This window comes from Hoplias malabaricus, chromosome 5 (genome assembly GCF_029633855.1).
Source record: "Hoplias malabaricus isolate fHopMal1 chromosome 5, fHopMal1.hap1, whole genome shotgun sequence".
Lineage (NCBI taxonomy): Eukaryota > Metazoa > Chordata > Actinopteri > Characiformes > Erythrinidae > Hoplias > Hoplias malabaricus.
Genome location: NC_089804.1, coordinates 19,416,319 through 19,438,142, shown reverse-complemented (window position 1 = coordinate 19,438,142; position 21,824 = coordinate 19,416,319). Strand labels below are relative to the sequence as shown.

Genomic DNA, 21,824 nt, shown 5'->3' with positions numbered 1-21,824 from the left:
CAGCACTTGGCAGCCGCAGCGAGCAGGAGGGCTGAGGATGGTTTAACCCTGAGGGCTGTGTTTGTTTCAGCAGTCGGAGTGTGAGGTGCCAGGCCCCAGGCTTGTTTGTGTTGGCAGCTGCAGGAAGCAGACTCCGTGTCTGTGGAGCCATTGGAGCGTGCCAGCCGGTGTCAAAACGATTTGCAGAGGGAGTGAAATGAGGTCGAATCCAGGAGCACGAACATGGTTCAAATCTGATCCCAAGTCTCACTGCTTCAGGAGCAAGAACCAAAGACTTACATACGTTCAGACCGACGCGCCTGGTCAAATTGAAGGTTCATTAAACAAAAGAATAGTGTGGTTTTATCCAGATCAGAGAGAGAGAGAGAGAATTAAGACGTGGTTGGATTGAGCTCGGCTCAGCTCCGTGGTTCCACTGCTCAGACTCAACCAACGTGGAATACACAAGGTATCACTTACGCCTTTTAAATTGACCCCAGTTTACTGTAAAGGACTGTGACAGTGTGGATGGGGTGGTGGAAAGAGTCAGTACTGAGTCAGGAATGAAAATACAAAAGAAACAAAATTCAAAAATAGAAAACAAACAATATTTACACAGTATATACACTATTTACATTTTTACGAGGTTAAACGTTAAACGTTGTGGTTTACAGCTACCACTTGTTAAACTTGAGGGATTTTAAATTTAACCCCAGTCAGTAACAAAGTTTCTCGTGACTCGCTCTCTTTCTCCAGTTCGAACCTCTTATATTCCCCCCATTAAAAGCTCACCCCAGACTAAACCACAAAGAGGATATACCTCATTCATTGTCTGTAACCCTTATCCAGTTCAGGGTTGCTCAACTAATAGGGGCGTGACATGTGCTCTTTTTGGTTGGTTGAAGACCAGGCGTGCTGCCGCATTCTGGATCATCTGTAGCGGTCTCACAGCACAGGCCAGAAGACCTGTCAGGAGGGCGTTGCAATAGTCTAGACGGGCGATTACTAACGTCTAAACAAGGAGCTGTGTTGTATGTTGAGTTAGGTATGGCCTAATCTTCCTTATGTTGAATAGGGAGAAGCGGCTCGATCGAGCTACAGCGGTAACATGATCTGCGAAGGTCAGCTGGTCATCAACCATGACCATGAAACTAGGTTTCTTACAACCTTGGTGGGAGCCACTGATAGAGACTCTAGCTTGATGCTGATGTTGTGGAGAATAGCTTGCTTGGCTGGGAGGACCAGCAGTTCAGTTTTGGATAAATTCAATTGGAGGTGATGTTCCTTCATCCATGTAGATATGTCAGAGAGACAGCCAGAGATGGGCCTAGAGAGGTGGTGTACAAGGCAAAGAGGAGGGGTCCCAGCACTGAGTCTTGGGGCACACCTGTGGTGAGGTGGTGTCGCGCTGATGTTTGTCCATGCCATGACACACTGAAGGATCGTCCAGTGAGAAAAGGCTCAAACCAGGAGAGTGCATTGTTCTTGAAGCCCATGTCAGTGAGTTTGTTTAGTAAGATGTGGTGGTTGACCGTATCAAATGCTGCTGATAGGTCGAGCAGAATGAGAACTGAGGACTGACCTGTTGCTTTGGCATCTTTAAGAGCTTCCATTACTGACAGAAGTGCAGTTTCCGTTGAGTGGCCGCTCTTGAAGCCGGATTGGTTCGAGTCAAAAAGGTTATGTTGGGAGAGGAATTTTGTTGCCTGCTTAAAGACAGCTCTTTCAATGATTTTAGACAGGAAGGGGAGGAGAGAGACTGGTCGGTAGTTCTCTACTATAGAAGGAGCAAGAGCAGGTTTTTTGAGTAGAGGTCTTACTTGAGCTTGCTTGAAGGTGTTTGGAAATGTTCCAGAGGTTAGTGAAGAATTGATTACATGAGTGGCTGCGGACACAATGGACGGGGCTATGGTTTGCAGTAGGGTGGTAGGAATGGGATCCAGTGGACAGGATGTGGGACGGCCACCTCTAAGAAGATTTGATACCTCGTCTTCTGTGAGAGGAGTGAAAGAAGGGAAGGAAGCAGTAGGTTTAGGAGGATTCGAAGGGGGAGCCGGAGGCTGTGTAGAAGGGTCAGAAAACCGGCTGCTGATTGCAGCAACTTTGCTGGTGAAGAAGTCAGCAAATGCATCAGCGGTGAGGTTGGTTGTAGGGGGTGGAGGTGGAGGGTTCAGTAGAGACTTGAAGGTTGAAAACAGCTTCCGGGTGTCAGTAGCCACACTCCTCACAGACAGTCACCCGGAGGAAACCCACGCAGACACAGAGAGAACACACCACACTCCTCACAGACAGTCACCCGGAGGAAACCCACGCAGACACAGAGAGAACACACCACACTCCTCACAGACAGTCACCTGGAGGAAACCCACACAGACACAGAGAGAACACACCACACTCCTCACAGACAGTCACCCGGAGGAAACCCACACAGACACAGAGAGAACACACCACATTCCTCACAGACAGTCACCCGGAGCGGGAATCGAACCCACAACCTCCAGGTCTCTGGAGCTGTGTGACTCCGACACTACCTGCTGCACCACCGTGCCGCCCTTGATATAAACACAGTCAAATATATATATATATAACTGGCTAGATTTCGTAGCATGCGTTTCCAGATGTGAGAGGTAAGTGTAGCCATTTCAAAACGTATTAATCAGTTTTTTTCTTTGTAAAGGTTCACTGCACCAGCAATTTCCCCAGTCCAATCACGACTAAAACAGATGGGTGACCCACGCGCTGCCACACTCCTAAAACGACACCGCTAACGAGGACTCTTCAGACACGGCTCAGAGGATAGGCCTCAGTCGTGGTTACACGTAGTTACTCTAATCCATCACCCCTCCTTCTCATACACACCATTATCTTCAGCTGGTAACCAACACATTCAAAACACACCGTCCATTCATGACCTGAATATAACATCAAAGTGTCACTAGTTTGGGACGTCGTCTCTTTTTAAACGAAGCTCTTGGGCATTTCTCCATTGACTTTCACCACCTCCAGTGCTAGGAAACATCTTTATTTAGATATGGACCCTACACATAAGCACTATATGTATCTGATTACTTTGATTAATGCTGTTTGAGAGAATAAGGTTTGATAAAGGCACACAACTCATCATCATCTCTGAATCCAATACTGGAGATGACACACGGAGTCCCGGAGCCGTCCTGCATTTCTAGACGACTACTGAACATCACACGAGGCCACAGACCTCCACAGCGTAAACACCACACGCCGCCATCAGGGAGGAGTCCTCCAGCCTTCTCTGGATTAGAGGTCTCCTCAGATCTGATCTAATTACAGAGAAATCCTCAGATCTTCAGGGCTTTGCACTGAGCAGGTGATGGCCCTACATCTGATGGCAATCTTTAGGAACATTATAAATAATTCGTTATAATGAATACGCTATAAATACCTCGCTGCTTGGAGGATTTATTTTATTATAACTTCATTCTCTGCGTTATCACCTCGTCTTCAGACATCACCAGCTACAGCATTAAGCACCATTCTGAGCTCATCCACAGCTCCATATATGTTTTCATATTCCTATTTACATTAGTCCCATATTATAGTCATGTTTACACACTCCATAGCTTTACAGAACCTTTAAGAGCCTTGAAGGAAGAGCTCAGAAGGTTGTACACTGACAAAGAAGAGCTTACAGGTCTCAGACAAACAGATCCAGTCCATTCAGGTCTTAATCAGCGCATGGAAAGGTCCCATGTCCAAGTTCAGACGAGTGACCCCTGATGAATCAGTCAGCTGTGAACACTGCTCGCATTCGTTTTCTCACCAGATGCTCTCCTTATCTGAGCAGCTACAGCATAGATGTCTTAGTCAGGGGTTAAATAAATGATGTTGGGCCAGATTCCTAGTTTAATTGGTTTGTTGAGCTACTAATTCCTCGCTTGTGTCTCATTCATCTTCGAGAACCTCTTGCTGTGGAGGACTTTAATTCCTGTCCACACTTAAAGCAATGACCTAATTCAGTTGCTAACTTGGAGTGAACCTCCCTCTGTCTCGCTCTCAGAACCTCAGCTGGACCCTGGAACCAGACGCTCCAGCAAATCCATCAGCCCCTCAGGCACAGGTCCAACTTACGCTGAGCGAGTTTAGTGGAAGCAGCTGACTCTGCGCTCTCAGTGTCTCCAGAGACGAGGCCGGATTGGAGAAGGACCGAAAACCAAAAGCTTATACAAAGACAATCCAGTCCAGGTCTAAAACAGAAGAATGTCAGAGTCTGTCTCTGTCCCTGAGCCCTGTGGGGTTTATTAGCATGGCTCTGCAGACAGAGCCTCCAACACGGCGCTAAGGAAACAACGAGAGCAGAATATTTAGTGGCACAGGTGATAGGAACCACACTCACACTGTGCAGCAGTGGCCCGTCTCATGTCTTTAACCACAGCCTGCGGAGAGGGATGTTTTCTCTGGACACAGTCCTGGACACTGAGCTGAACCTGAGCCAGTGCCTCACAGCCTTTCATTCTCCTTAAACAGCGCAGTGTTTACATAACAGCACCCACCGGAACCAAGGTCCTTCCCTTTCCGACACGCTCAGGGAACAGCTTCGTCATAAATGTAAACGTGCATAGCTTTCACAGTGGATGTTGAGGGAGGAGACAGCGCTTTGCTTCACTACTCATATTTAAAGTTATTTTAAATTATTAATATTGACCAAGTGGCACGGTGGCGCAGCAGGTAGTGTCACAGTCACACAGCTCCAGGGGCCTGGAGGTTGTGGGTTCGATTCCCGCTCCGGGTGACGGTCTGTGAGGAGTGTGGTGTGTTCTCCCTGTGTCTGTGTGGGTTTCCTCAGGGTGACTGTCTGTGTGGTGTGTTCTCCCTGTGTCTGTGTGGGCTTCCTCAGGGTGACTGTCTGTGAGGAGTGTGGTGTGTTCTCCCTGTATCTGCGTGGGTTTCCTCCAGGTGACTGTCTGTGTGGTGTGTTCTCCCTGTGTCTGCGTGGGTTTCCTCCGGGTGACTGTCTGTAAGGAGTGTGGTGTGTTCTCTCTGTGTCTGCATTGGGTCATGAAGGACAGCTGCTGATGTAATAAACTAAACATACACACACATGGAGATACGGGTTTTTTGAATAGTGTGCTGTTTTCCTGATTTTCTGAAATGCACATTTTATAAGTGATGGTTTTGTTGGGAGGTCTTTGACATTTCCTCAGTGCTGTACCACCCTTGTGTGTGTGTGTGTTTGCTGTAATAAGAGCGAGAAAGAAATGTGTCCAGAACTCACCCCTCTGAACATCCAGCTCTCGGTGGAAGAGAAGAGGGAGAAGGAGCTCTTTCTCTGCAGCATCTGCCTAAGGGCACAGGACAAAATGTGAATGTCAAAACAGGTCTTTAATCACATCAGAGATAGCAAACAGCATCAGTGACCAACCCCCCCTTCATAAATACCCCCTCCTTCATTCCAGTGGACCTCCTTTCTGAGAAGCGTTTTAAACCCAGGAAACAACTCACACTGTTGCCATTACTGTGTCTTTGAAGCTCGGCTAATGGACAGAGAGGAGGTTCCTACTGTCTACGGGGTTTAGGGGCACGTGAGCCACATCAAAAGCCCTCGAGAAAGCCCCCGTGTTTACAGAGCCGAGGCCAAGTCAGCAGTAATGAAAGGATCTTTGATGCTGGGGGAGCTGCTGGGAGCTCAGTGAAGGAGATGTGTGGCACATTTTAAAGGAATCTTACTGAAACACCACCTGAGCTCTGTGTTAAATTGAGATTCACTGCAATAAAAAACTTTATTACACAAACATTTACCCAGAGGCTCTCGGGCCGTGTCTGAAGGCGCTTCAGCGGCCCTCCCCAGGACTTTCTGCCTGTAGACGTGGAGTTATGAAAGTTTCCCACAGTCCAGGCCGAGGACAGATGTGTCTAAAACTCCAGACCTGTCTTCGCTGATCAGATACATCAGATAGAGTTTGAAACATTCTGACCGCGTCAGACATGGACTTGCATTGTGGCTCAGTTCCAGTTGAACCACAACTCCACTGACCACAGCTTTAAAAACACAGGGCCCATGAGGGGAGGGTCCGAAAGAGCCAGAGAACTCCACAGTCATCTGACCCAGTCCCAAACCCTTGCTCAAGGGCCCCTCAGCCGTGGACTGAGGAGGAGGACAGTGCTGTCCCTTCACTCCCACAGCCCCCAGCTTTCCTGCTGCTCGTGGGAATAGAGCCAACCACCTTTCAGCCCTAAGTCCTCTGCTCTAAACTGTAGCCCACAGCTGCCCACAAGTGATTCTTCTTCTTCTTCCCCAGCCTCCATCAGCGGTCAGGTTCTGACCATTAAGCTGTCCCTGGTTGAGTGTTTAACCACATTACAGAACAAGAACGTGTGCTCAGAAACTGAGCAGTGAAGCAGAGCGGATGTATAATGAAGGCAGGGCTCAGTGTGGTCAGTGTTCAACTGAGTTGAAAGTTAACATCAGTCTCCAGACCTCTACAAAGAGGCACGACAGGTGTGCAAGCTTCAGGTGACCTACAGAGCACACACGTATCAGAAGCCGGCCTCTTAGTGACAGAAGGTCAGAGGAAGCTGAGAGTGGTGAAGGCCCACTGATCCTGACTCTGACCCCGTGGTCGTCGTGATGGTCTTGCGTCATCATGTGCAATGTCACTCACGCTGTGAATTTTATTCTCCAACACCTCAGGCTTCTAAAGGATGATCTCTTTGGTTTGTGAAACATGGCAGGAGCTTTGTTTAAATTCACATTCTCTATGCTCCCTCACCCCCACCCCCCGACAGCTCCTTCAGCCTGTTTTATCAGTGTCTGAGGAAGACCCCCTGCTGGGCCAGGGCATGTTATCCCTCTTCCTGGCAGATTTGTGTTCCTGCAGATCGTGAGCTGTTTATCCCACTCACAACAATCCCCCAACTTCATCCACCTCCTTCCCACAGAACACAACCTCCTCCCCCTAAAACACCACCTCTCCCCATCTGGAGGTTTTTAGACAATGGAGAGACTCCAAACGCTGAAAAGAACCAACCGAGATGAGGATGTTGCTCTATTCCTGCTCCATAGGGGGGTAACACTGACTTATTTTTGCTGTTACAGTTACATTACTTAAGGTGGAACTGACTCTAAATTCAGGAGAGCGCTAACTGCATGAAAGTAAAAACAGAGGGAAAGTGCTACAAAACTAAACAGCTCGAGTTACACATGAGTTTCTGTGGGAATTCAAACAGTAAATAAACACTTACAGACAATTTACACTTCAGACACCAACAAGATACAGTCGCTTCTTACTCACACACACCGCTCCACCTTAAAAGATACAGTCGCTTCTTACTCACACACACCACTCCACATTAAAAGATACAGTCGATTCTTACTCACACACACCGCTCCACATTAAAAGATACAGTCGCTTCTTGCTCACACACCACTCCACCTTAAAAGATACAGTCGCTTCTTACTCACACACACCGCTCCACCTTAAAAGATACAGTCGCTTCTTACTCACACACACCGCTCCACATTAAAAGATACAGTCGCTTCTTACTCACACACACCGCTCCACATTAAAAGATACAGTCGCTTCTTACTCACACACACCGCTCCACCTTAAAAGATACAGTCGCTTCTTACTCACACACACCGCTCCACCTTAGAAGATACAGTCGCTTCTTACTCACACACACCAATCCACCTTAAAAGATACAGTCGCTTCTTACTCACACACACCGCTCCACCTTAAAAGATAGAGTCGCTTCTTACTCACACACACCGCTCAACCTTAAAAGATACAGTCGCTTCTTACTCACATACACCGCTCCACCTTAAAAGATACAGTCGCTTCTTACTCACACACACCAATCCACCTTAAAAGATACAGTCGCTTCTTACTCACACACACCGCTCCACCTTAAAAGATACAGTAGCTTCTTACTCACACACACACCGCTCCACCTTAAAAGATACAGTCGCTTCTCACTCACACACACCGCTCCACATTAAAAGATACAGTTGCTTCTTACTCACACACACCGCTCCACCTTAAAAGATACAGTAGCTTCTAACTCACACACACACAGCTCCACCTTAAAAGATACAGTCGCTTCTTACTGACACACACCGCTCCACCTTAGAAGATACAGTCGCTTCTTACTCACACACACCAATCCACCTTAGAAGATACAGTCGCTTCTTACTCACACACACCAATCCACCTTAAAAGATACAGTCGCTTCTTACTCACACACACCGCTCCACCTTAAAAGATACAGTCGCTTCTTACTCACACACACCGCTCAACCTTAAAAGATAGTCGCTTCTTACTCACATACACCGCTCCACCTTAAAAGATACAGTCGCTTCTTACTCACACACACCAATCCACCTTAAAAGATACAGTCGCTTCTTACTCACACACACCGCTCCACCTTAAAAGATACAGTCGCTTCTTACTCACACACACCGCTCCACCTTAAAAGATACAGTCGCTTCTTATTCACACACACCAATCCACCTTAAAAGATACAGTCGCTTCTTACTCACACACACCGCTCCACCTTAGAAGATACAGTCGCTTCTTACTCACACACACCAATCCACCTTAAAAGATACAGTCGCTTCTTACTCACACACACCGCTCCACCTTAAAAGATAGAGTCGCTTCTTACTCACACACACCGCTCAACCTTAAAAGAAACAGTCGCTTCTTACTCACATACACCGCTCCACCTTAAAAGATACAGTCGCTTCTTACTCACACACACACACCGCTCCACCTTAAAAGATACAGTCGCTTCTCACTCACACACACCGCTCCACATTAAAAGATACAGTAGCTTCTTACTCACACACACCCCTCCACCTTAAAAGATACAGTCGCTTCTCACTCACACACACCGCTCCACATTAAAAGATACAGTCGCTTCTTACTCACACACACCGCTCCACCTTAAAAGATACAGTCGCTTCTTACTCACACACACACACCGCTCCACCTTAAAAGATACAGTCGCTTCTTACTCACACACACCGCTCCACCTTAGAAGATACAGCCACTTCTTACTCACACACACCAATCCACCTTAGAAGATACAGTCGCTTCTTACTCACACACACCGCTCCACCTTAAAAGATACAGTCGCTTCTCACTCACACACACCGCTCCACATTAAAAGATACAGTCGCTTCTTACTCACACACACCGCTCCACCTTAAAAGATACAGTCGCTTCTTACTCACACACACACACCAATCCACCTTAAAAGATACAGTCGCTTCTTACTCACACACACCAATCCACCTTAGAAGATACAGTCGCTTCTTACTCACACACACCAATCCACATTAAAAGATACAGTCGCTTCTTACTCACACACACTGCTCCACATTAAAAGATACAGTCGCTTCTTACTCACACACAACGCTCCACCTTAAAAGATACAGTCGCTTCTTACTCACACACACCAATCCAACTTAAAAGATACAGTCGCTTCTTACTCACACACACCGCTCCACATTAAAAGATACAGTCGCTTCTTACTCACACACACCGCTCCACCTTAGAAGATACAGTCGCTTCTTACTCACACACACCAATCCACCTTAAAAGTTACAGTCGCTTCTTACTCACACACACCGCTCCACATTAAAAGAAACAGTTGCTTCTTACTCACACACACCGCTCCACATTAAAAGATACAGTCACTTCTTACTCACACACACACACCGCTCCACATTAAAAGATACAGTCGCTTCTCACTCACACACACCGCTCCACCTTAAAAGATACAGTAGCTTCTTACTCACACACACACACCGCTCCACCTTAAAAGATACAGTCGCTTCTCACTCACACACACCGCTCCACATTAAAAGATACAGTCGCTTCTTACTCACACACACCCCTCCACCTTAAAAGATACAGTCGCTTCTTACTCACACACACCCCTCCACCTTAAAAGATACAGTCGCTTCTTACTCACACACACACACCGCTCCACCTTAAAAGATACAGTCGCTTCTTACTCACACACACCGCTCCACCTTAGAAGATACAGCCACTTCTTACTCACACACCAATCCACATTAAAAGATACAGTCGCTTCTTACTCACACACACTGCTCCACATTAAAAGATACAGTCGCTTCTTACTCACACACAACGCTCCACCTTAAAAGATACAGTCGCTTCTTACTCACACACACCAATCCAACTTAAAAGATACAATCGCTTCTTATTCACACACACCCCTCCACCTTAAAAGATACAGTCGCTTCTTACTCACACACACCGCTCCACCTTAAAAGATACAGTGGCTTCTTACTCACACACACACACCGCTCCACATTAAAAGATACAGTCGCTTCTCACTCACACACACCGCTCCACCTTATAAGATACAGTCGCTTCTTACTCACACACACCGCTCCACCTTAAAAGATACAGTCGCTTCTTACTCACACACACCGCTCCACCTTAGAAGATACAGTCGCTTCTTACTCACACACACCAATCCACCTTAAAAGATACAGTCGCTTCTTACTCACACACACACCGTTTCACCTTAAAAGATACAGTCGCTTCTCACTCACACACACCGCTCCACCTTAAAAGATAGTCGCTTCTTACTCACACACACCGCTCCACCTTAAAAGATACAGTAGCTTCTTATACACACACAACACTCCACCTTAAAAGTTACAGTCGCTTCTTACTCACACACATCAATCCACCTTAAAAGATAGTCGCTTCTTACTCACACACAGCACTCCACATTAAAAGATACAGTCACTTCTTACTCACACACACCGCTCCACCTTAAAAGATACAGTCGCTTCTAACTCACACACACCGCTCCACATTAAAAGAAACAGTTGCTTCTTACTCACACACACCGCTCCACATTAAAAGAAACAGTTGCTTCTTACTCACACACACCACTCCACCTTAAAAGATACAGTCGCTTCTAACTCACAAACAACACTCCACATTAAAAGATACAGTCGCTTCTTACTCAGACACACCGCTCCACATTAAAAGATAAAGTCGCTTCTTACTCAGACACACCACTCCACATTAAAAGATACAGTCGCTTCTCACTCACACACACCGCTCCACCTTAAAAGATACAGTCGCTTCTTACTCACACACATGATACTGTCATGATACTGCATTGCTCTGGGGTGAAACGCACACAGTGCCCAAACAAAACAGCCACACTGCACACAACTAATGATCATTAATCAATAATGAAATCACATAAAGGGGAGTGTCCTAACCCTGTCCACTGACTCACCAGTGGACCATTTACATCTGTCCCATCCCTCAGTGAGGTCTGTGGCCGTCTGTTAGCTCTCAGACACCTTGACATCCCCCAGCATCTGAGGTAGGTCCCCTTTACACGTTATCAACAGAGAGCTCTTTCCCACAACCTCCATCAGCATCTGGAACCCTGGCCTGATAACCACACTGACCAGAGACCAGCCCCTACTGTGATATCTGATAAATCACATGCTTAGAATGTGAGCCTGGGTCAGACACACACACACACACACACACACACACACACACACACGCACGCACACACGCACACAGACAGACACACACACACACACACACACACACACACACACACACACACACACACACAGACAGACAGACACACACACACACACACACACACGTTTGTGCCGTTCCCATCCCCTCTACCTATTCATTCTCTTTTGGAGAATAATCAATAACTTTCTTGACAAATCTATATGGAGCTTCCACATACACAGCTCTGTAACTTCCCCCTGCACCCGCTGGGTCGTCCCGGCTGAGGAACACACCTTTCACGCAGTGTGAACTAGATTCTCAGAAGAGGAAGCGTGTACTTTTGGAAAGATCTGAATAAAGTAAACTTTTCTGATATTAGGACGACGTGGGATCTTCTGATCTTCTGATGAATCAGAACAAAGAGCTTTAGAGCTGTGTGGAGATCAGTGTTACTCACTGATGAGAGATTAATGTAGGTCACTTCTCCACAGCTTTTCTGTATCGTCTCTGTAAACATTTCTCAGAAGTGTAAATGCTGTGCCAGAAAAAAAAGTGATGTAAAATGAGGGGGTGTAATGTGGTGAGTTCATCCACCAAAGATGATGATGATGATGATGATGATGATGATGAGAATGATCATGATGATGATGAGGATGTGGATGAGAATGATCATGATGATGTTGAGGATGTGGATGATGATGAGGATGTGGATGATGATGAGGATGATGAGAAGCATGATCATGATGATGATGAGGATGTGGATGATGATGAGGATGATGATGAGAATGATCATGATGATGATGAGGATGTGGATGACGATGAGGATGATGAGGATGTGGATGATGATGAGGATGATGATGATTAGGAGGATGTGGATGATGATGATGATGATGAGGATGTGGATGATGATGAGGACGAGGATGTGGATGATGATGATGAGGATGATGAGGATGAGGATGAGAATGATGAAGATGATGATGACGATGATGATGATGATGAGGATGTGGATGATGATGATGATGTTGATGATGAGAATGATGATGATGATGAGGATGTGGATGATGGTGGTGATGATGATGAGGACGAGGATGATGATGATGATGATGATGTGGATGATGATGATGATGATGATGATGAGGACGAGGATGTGGATGATGATGATGATGATGAGGACGAGGATGTGGATGATGATGATGATGAGGACGAGGATGTGGATGATGATGATGAGGATGATGAGGATGTGGATGATGATGATGAGGACGAGGATGATGATGATGAGGATGTGGATGATGATGATGATGAGGATGTGGATGAGAATGATGATGATGATGGTGATGATGAGGACGAGGATGTGGATGATGATGATGATGATGATGAGGATGTGGATGATGATGATGATGAGGATGTGGATGGTGAAGATGATGATGAGGACGAGAATGAGGATGATGATGATGATGAGGATGATGATGATGAGGATGTGGATGAGAATGATGATGATGATGATGATGATGAGGATGTGGATGAGAATGATGATGTGGATGATGATGAGAATGATGATGATGATGATGATGATTATAATGAGGAAGATGAAAGTTGTGTCTGAAATGTCTGTTTTCTCTGCATTGTTTGAAGAAGGGGGACACTGCTGTATAGTTATTTACTTCATAAGACTGACACAGACCTGCTTTTCACAGCCAGCGTGACTTAACTTCACACCAACACAGCTCCGTCCAGTACAATAGCGCCCCCTGGTGGCCGTCTGAGGGAACACTTCAACAGGTTCCAGAAACTAAACTATGCTTTACTCGCACCTTGTTATTGTTATCACCGGGTGGATCACTTTTACAGTCCACTGGAGAGTCCGGGTCCCCTTTTATTCATCTGCATCTACTGCCCCCGCCCTGACTCCACACACTGACCACAACACTGCAATACATTTAAATAAATCACTGCACTAACTGTGAATATACTGCTCATTGTTCAACATACAACAAAATGTGTGCTCCACATTAAACCCATCTGTGACACACACACACACACACACACACACACACACACCAGTGCACTAGTGTCACAAGGATTCCCCAAACTGGGTGGACGCCGTGGGACTGAAGGCTGCTGCAGGCTGAGAGTGGGAGACTCCGAAGACTGAGGCAGAGCTACAGCGAGTGTGTGGAGGTTTTAATTGCAGTTGAAAACGTCTGTGGAGATTAGGAGAGTCATCCTCTAATTACACACTGGGCTCATGAGAAAGGGCTTGTGCTGCGAGGACACTGTAAACACTGCCACATGTCCCAGCAGCGCAACTCACACAACAGCGTCTTCACTGACACTGACTCTCTGTGTCTGTGTGGGTTTCCTCCTGGTGACTGTCTGTGAGGAGTGTGGTGTGTTCTCCCTGTGTCTGTGTGGGTTTCCTCCTGGTGACTGTCTGTGAGGAGTGTGGTGTGTTCTCCCTGTGTCTGTGTGGGTTTCCTCTGGGTGACTGTCTGTGAGGAGTGTGGTGTGTACTCCCTGTGTCGGCATGTTTTTCCTCCGGGTGAATGTCTGTGAGGAGTGTGGTGTGTTCTCCCTGTGTCTGCGTGGGTTTCCTCCAGGTGACTGTCTGTGAGGAGTGTGGTGTGTTCTCCCTGTGTCTGCGTGGGTTTCCTCCGGGTGACTGTCTGTGAGGAGTGTGGTGTGTTCTCTCTGTGTCTGCGTGAGTTTCCTCCGGGTGACTGTCTGTGAGGAGTGTGGTGTGTTCTCCCTGTGTCGGCGTGGGTTTCCTCCGGGTGACTGTCTGTGAGGAGTGTGGTGTGTTCTCCCTGTGTCTGCGTGGGTTTCCTCAGGGTGACTGTCTGTGAGGAGTGTGGTGTGTTCTCCCTGTGTCTGCGTGGGTTTCCTCCGGGTGACTGTCTGTGAGGAGTGTGGTGTGTTCTCCCTGTGTCTGCGTGGGTTTCCTCCGGGTGACTGTCTGTGAGGAGTGTGGTGTGTTCTCTCTGTGTCTGCGTGGGTTTCCGGTGCTCCGGTTTCTCCCATGCTCCAAAAACACACGTTGGTAGGTGGATTGGCGACTCAAAAGTGTCCGTAGGTGTGAGTGTAAATGTGCGTCACCCAGTGAAGGACCGGCACCCCCTCCAGGGTGTGCTTCCACCTTGTGCCCAGTGATTCCAGTTAGGCTCCGGACCCACCGATTCAGGATGTCTTTTGTCCCTCAGGACTGTTCAGCTCATCATTATTCAGCAAATAATAATACTGTGGCTCTGCTGTACTCCGGACAATTGAACAGACATAACCCTCTATGTATCTGCGTATTTTGCACTGCTGATATTATAACTGCACTATTGCTGCACTCTACTGGTTTACACAGTTTACTCTGTTGGGTTCACTGCACTACCTCCATCACACTGTGAGATTTTTCTATATATATTTCTATTTTTATATTTTATATTCTATATTCAGTTGTATATTTCTATTTTCTTATATTTTACTCTTTTATGTGGAACAGTTATTGGAGGCTTTGAATTCTCCTCTGGGATCAATAAAGTGTCTGTGGAACAGCTGACATCAGCAGCACGCTTTAAACCTGAGGAACTCAGTTAAGAACCAAAACTGACGCCATAAACTGGTCCCTGACTCTGGGCAGAACATTTACATTTACATTTACATTTATGCATTTGGCAGATGCTTTTATCCAAAGCGACTTACAAAAGAGGATCTAACATTCGAACTACAGCACAATTTATACAAAATACCTTACATTGAGTGCAATATGCAGGAAGTAATAAGTGCATTAAAGAACATGTTTTAATGTAAAAAAAGCAAATGTACGCGAGTGGCCTGAACTCTGTGTGTTCCTCTAGGTTCCTCCAGAGCCTCAGACTCAACGTCTCTGAGTTTAAACGTCAGGAAAAACGCGTTCCTCTAAAGTTTCCGCTGGCTGCGCTTTATTCTTTCACTGAAGCCGAAGGTCAGAGGAGGTCACAGCATTCGAGGCCTTCACTGCGCAAAGAACAAGAAGGCCATGCAAAGCTGTTTCCTGACCCATTTCCTCTTACCTGGAGAGGAAGCACACACACACACACACCTGTTTCCCCTGCATGCCTCTCCCCAAGCCAAACCCACATTGCCATGACAGCAATAACAGAAACAAAGAAGCTCCTCTTTCTGTATTTTTTGAAAAAGCGACTGAGGCGTCTGTAATTACCTCCTCCATAAACTCATCCCCCCACCCACACACACACACACACACACACACACACACACACATTACAACACAACCTTAAACAGCCCTTAGCACCCAGAGAAAAGTGTGTTTTAATAAACATAGGCTGCTTCAGGTTCAGTGATGGAGTTGGAATAGAGTCATGTCAGAACTTTATTTTCTAACACAGTGGTCAGGAGAGGGGCTCGTAGAATCACACAGTAACACACACCTCCCTCACAGCACTGTGAAACAGAACTGTGCACTTCTTACACAGAAAACAAACACTGCTTCCTTTAACCCCAGTCTGATCCCCCTCTACAGGCTCTAGTGATCTCTGTCTCCCTCTGCTGGCAGGACATACACACTGTCTCTCTCTCTCTCTCTGTCTCTCTCTGTCTCTCTCTCTCTCTCTCTCTCTCTCTCTCTCTCCCTCTCTCTGTCTCTCTCTCTCCCTCTCTCTGTCTCTCTCTCTCTCTCTCTCTCTCTGTCTCTCTCTCTGTCTCTCTCTCCTCTCTCTCTGTCTCTCTCCTCTCTCTCTCTCTCTCTCTCTCTCTCCCCCTCCCTCTCTCTGAAAGGCAGCAGTAGTTGAGTGGTGATATCTCTGAGCCGGGTGACACTAGGGTGGAAGGAAAAGTAATGTCCACTCTGTGGAGGCCAGGGGCCAATGAGCATAGGCGCTGTGTGTGGTTCAGCTTCAGTGAGTGGATCTTCCACTGACCTCCACTGACCCCACCACCACATCAGTGTCACTGCAGCGCCCCACAGAGTTTAACTCTTCGCAGGGTCTAAGCGGGAGTGAAGCATGGGAGCGAATGAGGAGCGGAGGCTAATCCGAGTGGACATTTAACTACAGCTGCTGCATGTGTCTGGACCGATATGAGTTAGTGCCTCACACGCTCTCATGAGACAAACGGCTCACTCTTTCCAACTACATCAGTGTTCCACTCAAGAGAGAAGGAAGCCACACACACACACACACACACACACACACACACACAAAATGCTTTGCCCTAGGCTGAGTAACATGATGGTGATGCAGAACTAGCCATGACCTCATTCACCCAGATCCCACACCCATCATCCTCCACTCGCCCTGAAACAGGGAGCACACTTCTTTTACACTGCGCCGCTGCTTTAAATGTCCTGACACCTACACAACTGTGTAAAAGCTTTAGGCACCTGAGAAAATGACATTTAAAAAGCTATTTATCTGAGCAAACATGATAATGTGTTGTTTAACCCTTTCCACGTCACTCCTGGTGATAGTCCAGTGTTATTTGAGGTGATCGTCCAGTGCCTAGTGTCAGAGGTTAATAAATACTTCATTGTGTTAAAAGAAGTGTGCTGCAGATTTAACAGATCCGTACGTTCTTGGCAGAGTGACTCGTGCTGAACGACGTTCTCTCGAGACTCCTGACTGTCCATTAAAGATAATGTCTACAATTGTGGGGAAAAGAAATTCTAAGCTCCGCAGTTTTTAAGGTGGAACAGTGTATTTGAGGACAAAACAACAGTTTGTACGTGTTTGAAACTGTCTGTAAGTGTTTATCCACTGTTTGATTCCCACAGAAACTCATGTGTAACTCGAGCTGTTTAGTTTTGTAGCATTGTCGCTAACGCAGTTAGCCGTCTTCTGAGTTTGGAGACATTTCCATCTTAAGTGATCGGAAACAGCAAGAATAAGTCAGCGTTACCCCCCTATGGAGCAGGAATAGAGCAACATCCTCATATCGGTTAGTTCTTTTCTGCGTTTGGAGTCTCTCCGTTGTCTAAAAACCTCCAGATGGCGTTTCTCTGCCGTGAGCAGAGAGAGAGAAAGCCTAGCACCGGACCCAGACACTTTGTTTTTTTACCCATTTACAGACACTGGGGCTTCGTAAACACATTAGAGTGGTTTCCAGAGCAAACCCACTGCAGAGCAGCACATGGAGAGGAAACACACTCTTTTTTTATAAAAAGTGAAGGGAGCGCTCTCAGTAAAGCTTCACTCTGGAGGGTGGCCTCAGTGGAACATTTTCAGTGCCTTTAGTAACAGAACTGTACCATGATCTGTAATAAGTGTAGATTTTAAAGTTGTGTTGATGTCATTCGCTCCGATTCATCTCCAGGACTTTTATTGTGTTCTTTTATTCTCCACAGTTGTATAATGAAAGATTACAGAGATCCCTCTCTCCTTCTGGAGAAGAGAATGTAATGAACCTTTAGGGAACACAGCTGGACTCTAACACCACTGCTGCACCTTTAAAGATACACTCCACTGTTTGTAGCTTCAGTGACAGTGATGTTCCTGTAATGGATCTGACAGAGTAAGACCCTTTGCATTGAGAAACGTCCACTACTTAAATAATAAATAACAAAGGACAGGGGGTCTGTAACAACGTGGACGAGTTCAGGCTAAATATCTTGTTTTGAACAGAAATTAAATTAAGAAAAGATGAGGTCTTCTGATGTTCACCCTCTAGCGCACCCAGCTGCACTTCTGTTTAATTATAGAGCTTTATCAGGGCTGAGGTCCTCACTCAGCTGCATCACTGACCACAGTCTCTCAGCTCCTGTTCACAGGGTCCAGTATCTGGCACTGACCAGGGGCTGAGGGGTTACCGAGGTGGACTGCGGGTTTGAGTCCCACCCTCGACTGGACGCAGAAACCCTAGCTGCTTCAGGCTCCAGGACCTGCTGCAGAAATGGGGTGGGGGTTTGTGAAGGAATTGTGCTTTCTCCTCCCTCAACAACCAATGTGGCCAACCACTGCTGTGTGTGTGCGTGTGTGTGTGTGTGTGTGTGTGTGTGCCCACTGAGACCACTGAGCACATTCAGTGCTTTACAAACCTTCCTCACACACAACTTTTCCTCTGTTTCAGAATGAAGCCGCTCAGCGGAGACGAGTTTGATGCCTGAGGGTTGTTTCTCTCTGAGGCTCTGCGCTGCGTCTCCTGGTCTAGAGCCGATACACTTTAACAGAAGCTGGTCTGAAACCTGTCATCTTTTTCCATTGGATTAATCAGCTGTGGTGTCAGGCTGAACCCGAACTCGATGTTTAGGTGGCAGTCTACTGACCGAATGAAGCAAGACATAATCAAGCGTCTCATAAAAACAAAGAGCAATAAACCGAGCCGCTGAACAACTTCTCACAGCAAAGTCAGCAACGTCCTCAGACACTTCCCAATGATCATAGTCCAACAGCGTGTCCAAGAAGTCCTCTGTGTGCTGCTCAGACCTGTCACAACAAATGTTTTTAGCTAAAATATTGTCCTGGAAATAACTGCATTCGATGATAGTACTTTCATTTTAAACCATTTTAAGCCACTGATATAAAAATAATACACTGTAATAGAATAATAATGCAATTACACCCCTTTATCAAAACTGTATTAATGAGAGCAAGAGAGAACCAGAGAACAGAGTGAACCAGAGAGGACCAGAGAGAACAGAGAGAACCAGAGAGAACCAGAGAACAGAGAGAACCAGAGAACAGAGAGAAGCAGAGAGAACCAAAGAGAACCAGAGAACAGAGAGAACCAGAGAACAGAGAGAACCAGAGAGAACAAAGAGAACGAGAGAACAGAGAGAACCAGAGAGAACCAGAGAACAGAGAGAACCAGAGAGAACAAAGAGAACCAGAGAACAGAGAGAACCAGAGAACAGAGAGAACCAGAGAGAACAAAGAGAACCAGAGAACAGAGAGAACCAGAGAGAACAAAGAGAACCAGAGAACAGAGAGAACCAAAGAGAACCAGAGAGAACCAGAGAACAGAGAGAACCAGAGAACAGAGAGAACCAGAGAGAACCAGAGAACAGAGAGAACCAGAGAACAGAGAGAACCAGAGAGAACCAAAGAGAACCAGAGAACAGAGAGAACCAAAGAGAACCAGAGAGAACCAGAGAGAACCAGAGCAGAGCAGTAAACACACAGTTTAAACAGTGGACTACACTGAGGTCAGCAACAACCCGTGAGGAAATGTCCGTATACTTTCGGCCACTGGCCACTGCACTGCCGCACAGCGCTGAGCACAGAACAGACCAGGACCTGACACATGACGCAGAATTAAAGCAGACGACAAGGCGGTGTAGGCGAAAATCCACCTGTCCTCTTTACGACAGGCGTTTCCCTCACAGCTGAGCGAGGGCTGAACGACAGGTGGCTGACACTGACCAGTGGAGGGAGGCCACAGTGTACAGCCCTGATCTGGAGCAGCTGCACATCCAAAATTAGAGAAATGCACACTTCATGTCCGGCCTCAGCATAGTCTTCTGAACGAGAGCAGAGGGGGACTTTAAAAATCATTATCAACACTATTCTGAAGCAGGGGGCGGATAATTCAGCATCGGCCTCAAAACTGTGGGAAACTTCACCTCCCTCTCTCCATCTCTGCTTCATCACGACAGAAAACACACCTTTATTCTCTGTATTCTCCCTCCTGTAAACAACAGAATGCCCCCCGTTCTGACACAAATAGACCTTGAGTGAGAGAAAGGTGCTTTCTCTCTGAGGGAATACTGAGGGAATGTGTCCCTGAGGGTGATGAGGGGTTTCCTGAAGAGTCCGGACTGTCTCTCATCCTGTGCCATCAGCCCAGGAGCGGAGGAAGCAGGAGGTGGACACGGAAAAACCGTGTAAACACAACTGCATTATTGATGGAGCACAGACTGTAATTACGTTTCAGAGCTCTGTTTACAGACGAGGGTAAAGTGAGTGAGTCGCTGGTCACTGCCGATCTAATAAACACTGAGCAGGACACGGTCAGGAAGCTGCACCTAAAAGTTGTAAGATGATCCACGTTAGTAACTCCAGTAACACCTCATCGTCGGGGACCGATCTGACGACCTGCTTCACCTCCTGGCCGAAAGATCTGAGCAGCGCGGGCCACAGACGCGTAGTGAAAGGTCCTGAACGGACACAGGCACAAACTGAGCTGTAGTTAGGGGTGGGACAATATATCGATACAGCGATATATCGCATCGCCACAGATTATAAATATACACTGGAGCCACATTTCTATACTTTTATTGCAAAATATACGTGATGTAAATAGACTCTGCCTCCTGTGTGATTTACATGAGTCAATACTCCCCGACTCCATGTGGTGGCGCTAATCGAACGAATAGAGTAAACCTGTGAAGGAAAAAACATCCTCTTTCAAACTGAAAGTCTGGCCTCAATTCAGTTTTTACACAAATGAAATGGACAAAGACTTATTCGTAAGAAGTATTTGGTTAAAACTAAGTTCACAGAGAACACAGCGAACTGGCCGTTTACGACTGTTTTACACAGAACTGATGACCCACTGAGACAAGGACATGCTGCATTCAGGGTGTGTGTTAAAGCCTTAAAGGAGTATTATCTTCTTCAGTTACACAGTTATTGCAGCGCATTGATTGTGGTGTTATATATGGAGTATCCCAGGAGTGCAGCAACGAGGTATCATCGTTACCGTGGGCAGTGTATCGTGATAATATCCTACCGTGAGACGCTCTGTGATTCCCACCCTGCTGCACCGTGTCCTTGGTCGTTTTTAGAGCACTGAGCTTTGCCACAAAGATCTCTGAGAGCGCAGTGGAGTAACGGGGTTCTGTGGGTCAGGACTGATCCAACAACACAGTACACCAACACTCCTTCCGTCCTGATCACACACTGACAACAACTGAATCTCTGAAGAGTGCCCCCTGCCCTCCGTTTCTGTGAGAACTCTGCAGTTCTAAACTTCAGACTACGCCCAGACTGGGCCCAAAAGTGTTCTTCATCTGGTCTCTGAATACAGACCCCGTCCCCATCCAGGTCTATCAGTGTGTGTTTGTTCAGGGGTTGCTTGGCTTGCAGTTTCCTTCCCGACCGCTCTGTCCACAGCTAACTGGCCTTTTCACATCGCTGGAAACACTAACGACAGACGCTTCTGCTTTCTAAACGCCGGGAGGTGGCCTGAAGTGACGTGAACAATCATTAGGAAGTCAGTGAGCGGAGCGGCCGGTGTCCATGTCTCTGCTGTGTGTGAGAGGACAGGGAGATTCAGCCCTGTCCTGGTGAGTGTGTTTCTGTCAGCGCTTTGTGGCTGTTTCTCTTCTCAAAAACGGGAAAATCTGGAATTTACCACAACCACGACTTTCATTTTCACTGCAGCCCTTTGACACTGAAGAAAGGTCACATGGGTGTG

The 21,824-nt window shown here is 46.8% G+C and overlaps 1 protein-coding gene across 1 annotated transcript in view; it reads right to left on the bottom strand.

Annotated features, from left to right (window-relative positions):
* Positions 1 to 21,824, bottom strand: part of arhgef3 (Rho guanine nucleotide exchange factor (GEF) 3) — a 79,589-nt gene that overhangs the window by 53,121 nt on the left and 4,644 nt on the right. Inside the window, exon 2 of the mRNA XM_066671766.1 lies at positions 5,231 to 5,297. Coding sequence (XP_066527863.1) covers positions 5,231 to 5,297 — 67 coding nt within the window. The remainder of the gene's footprint in view (positions 1 to 5,230; positions 5,298 to 21,824) is intronic.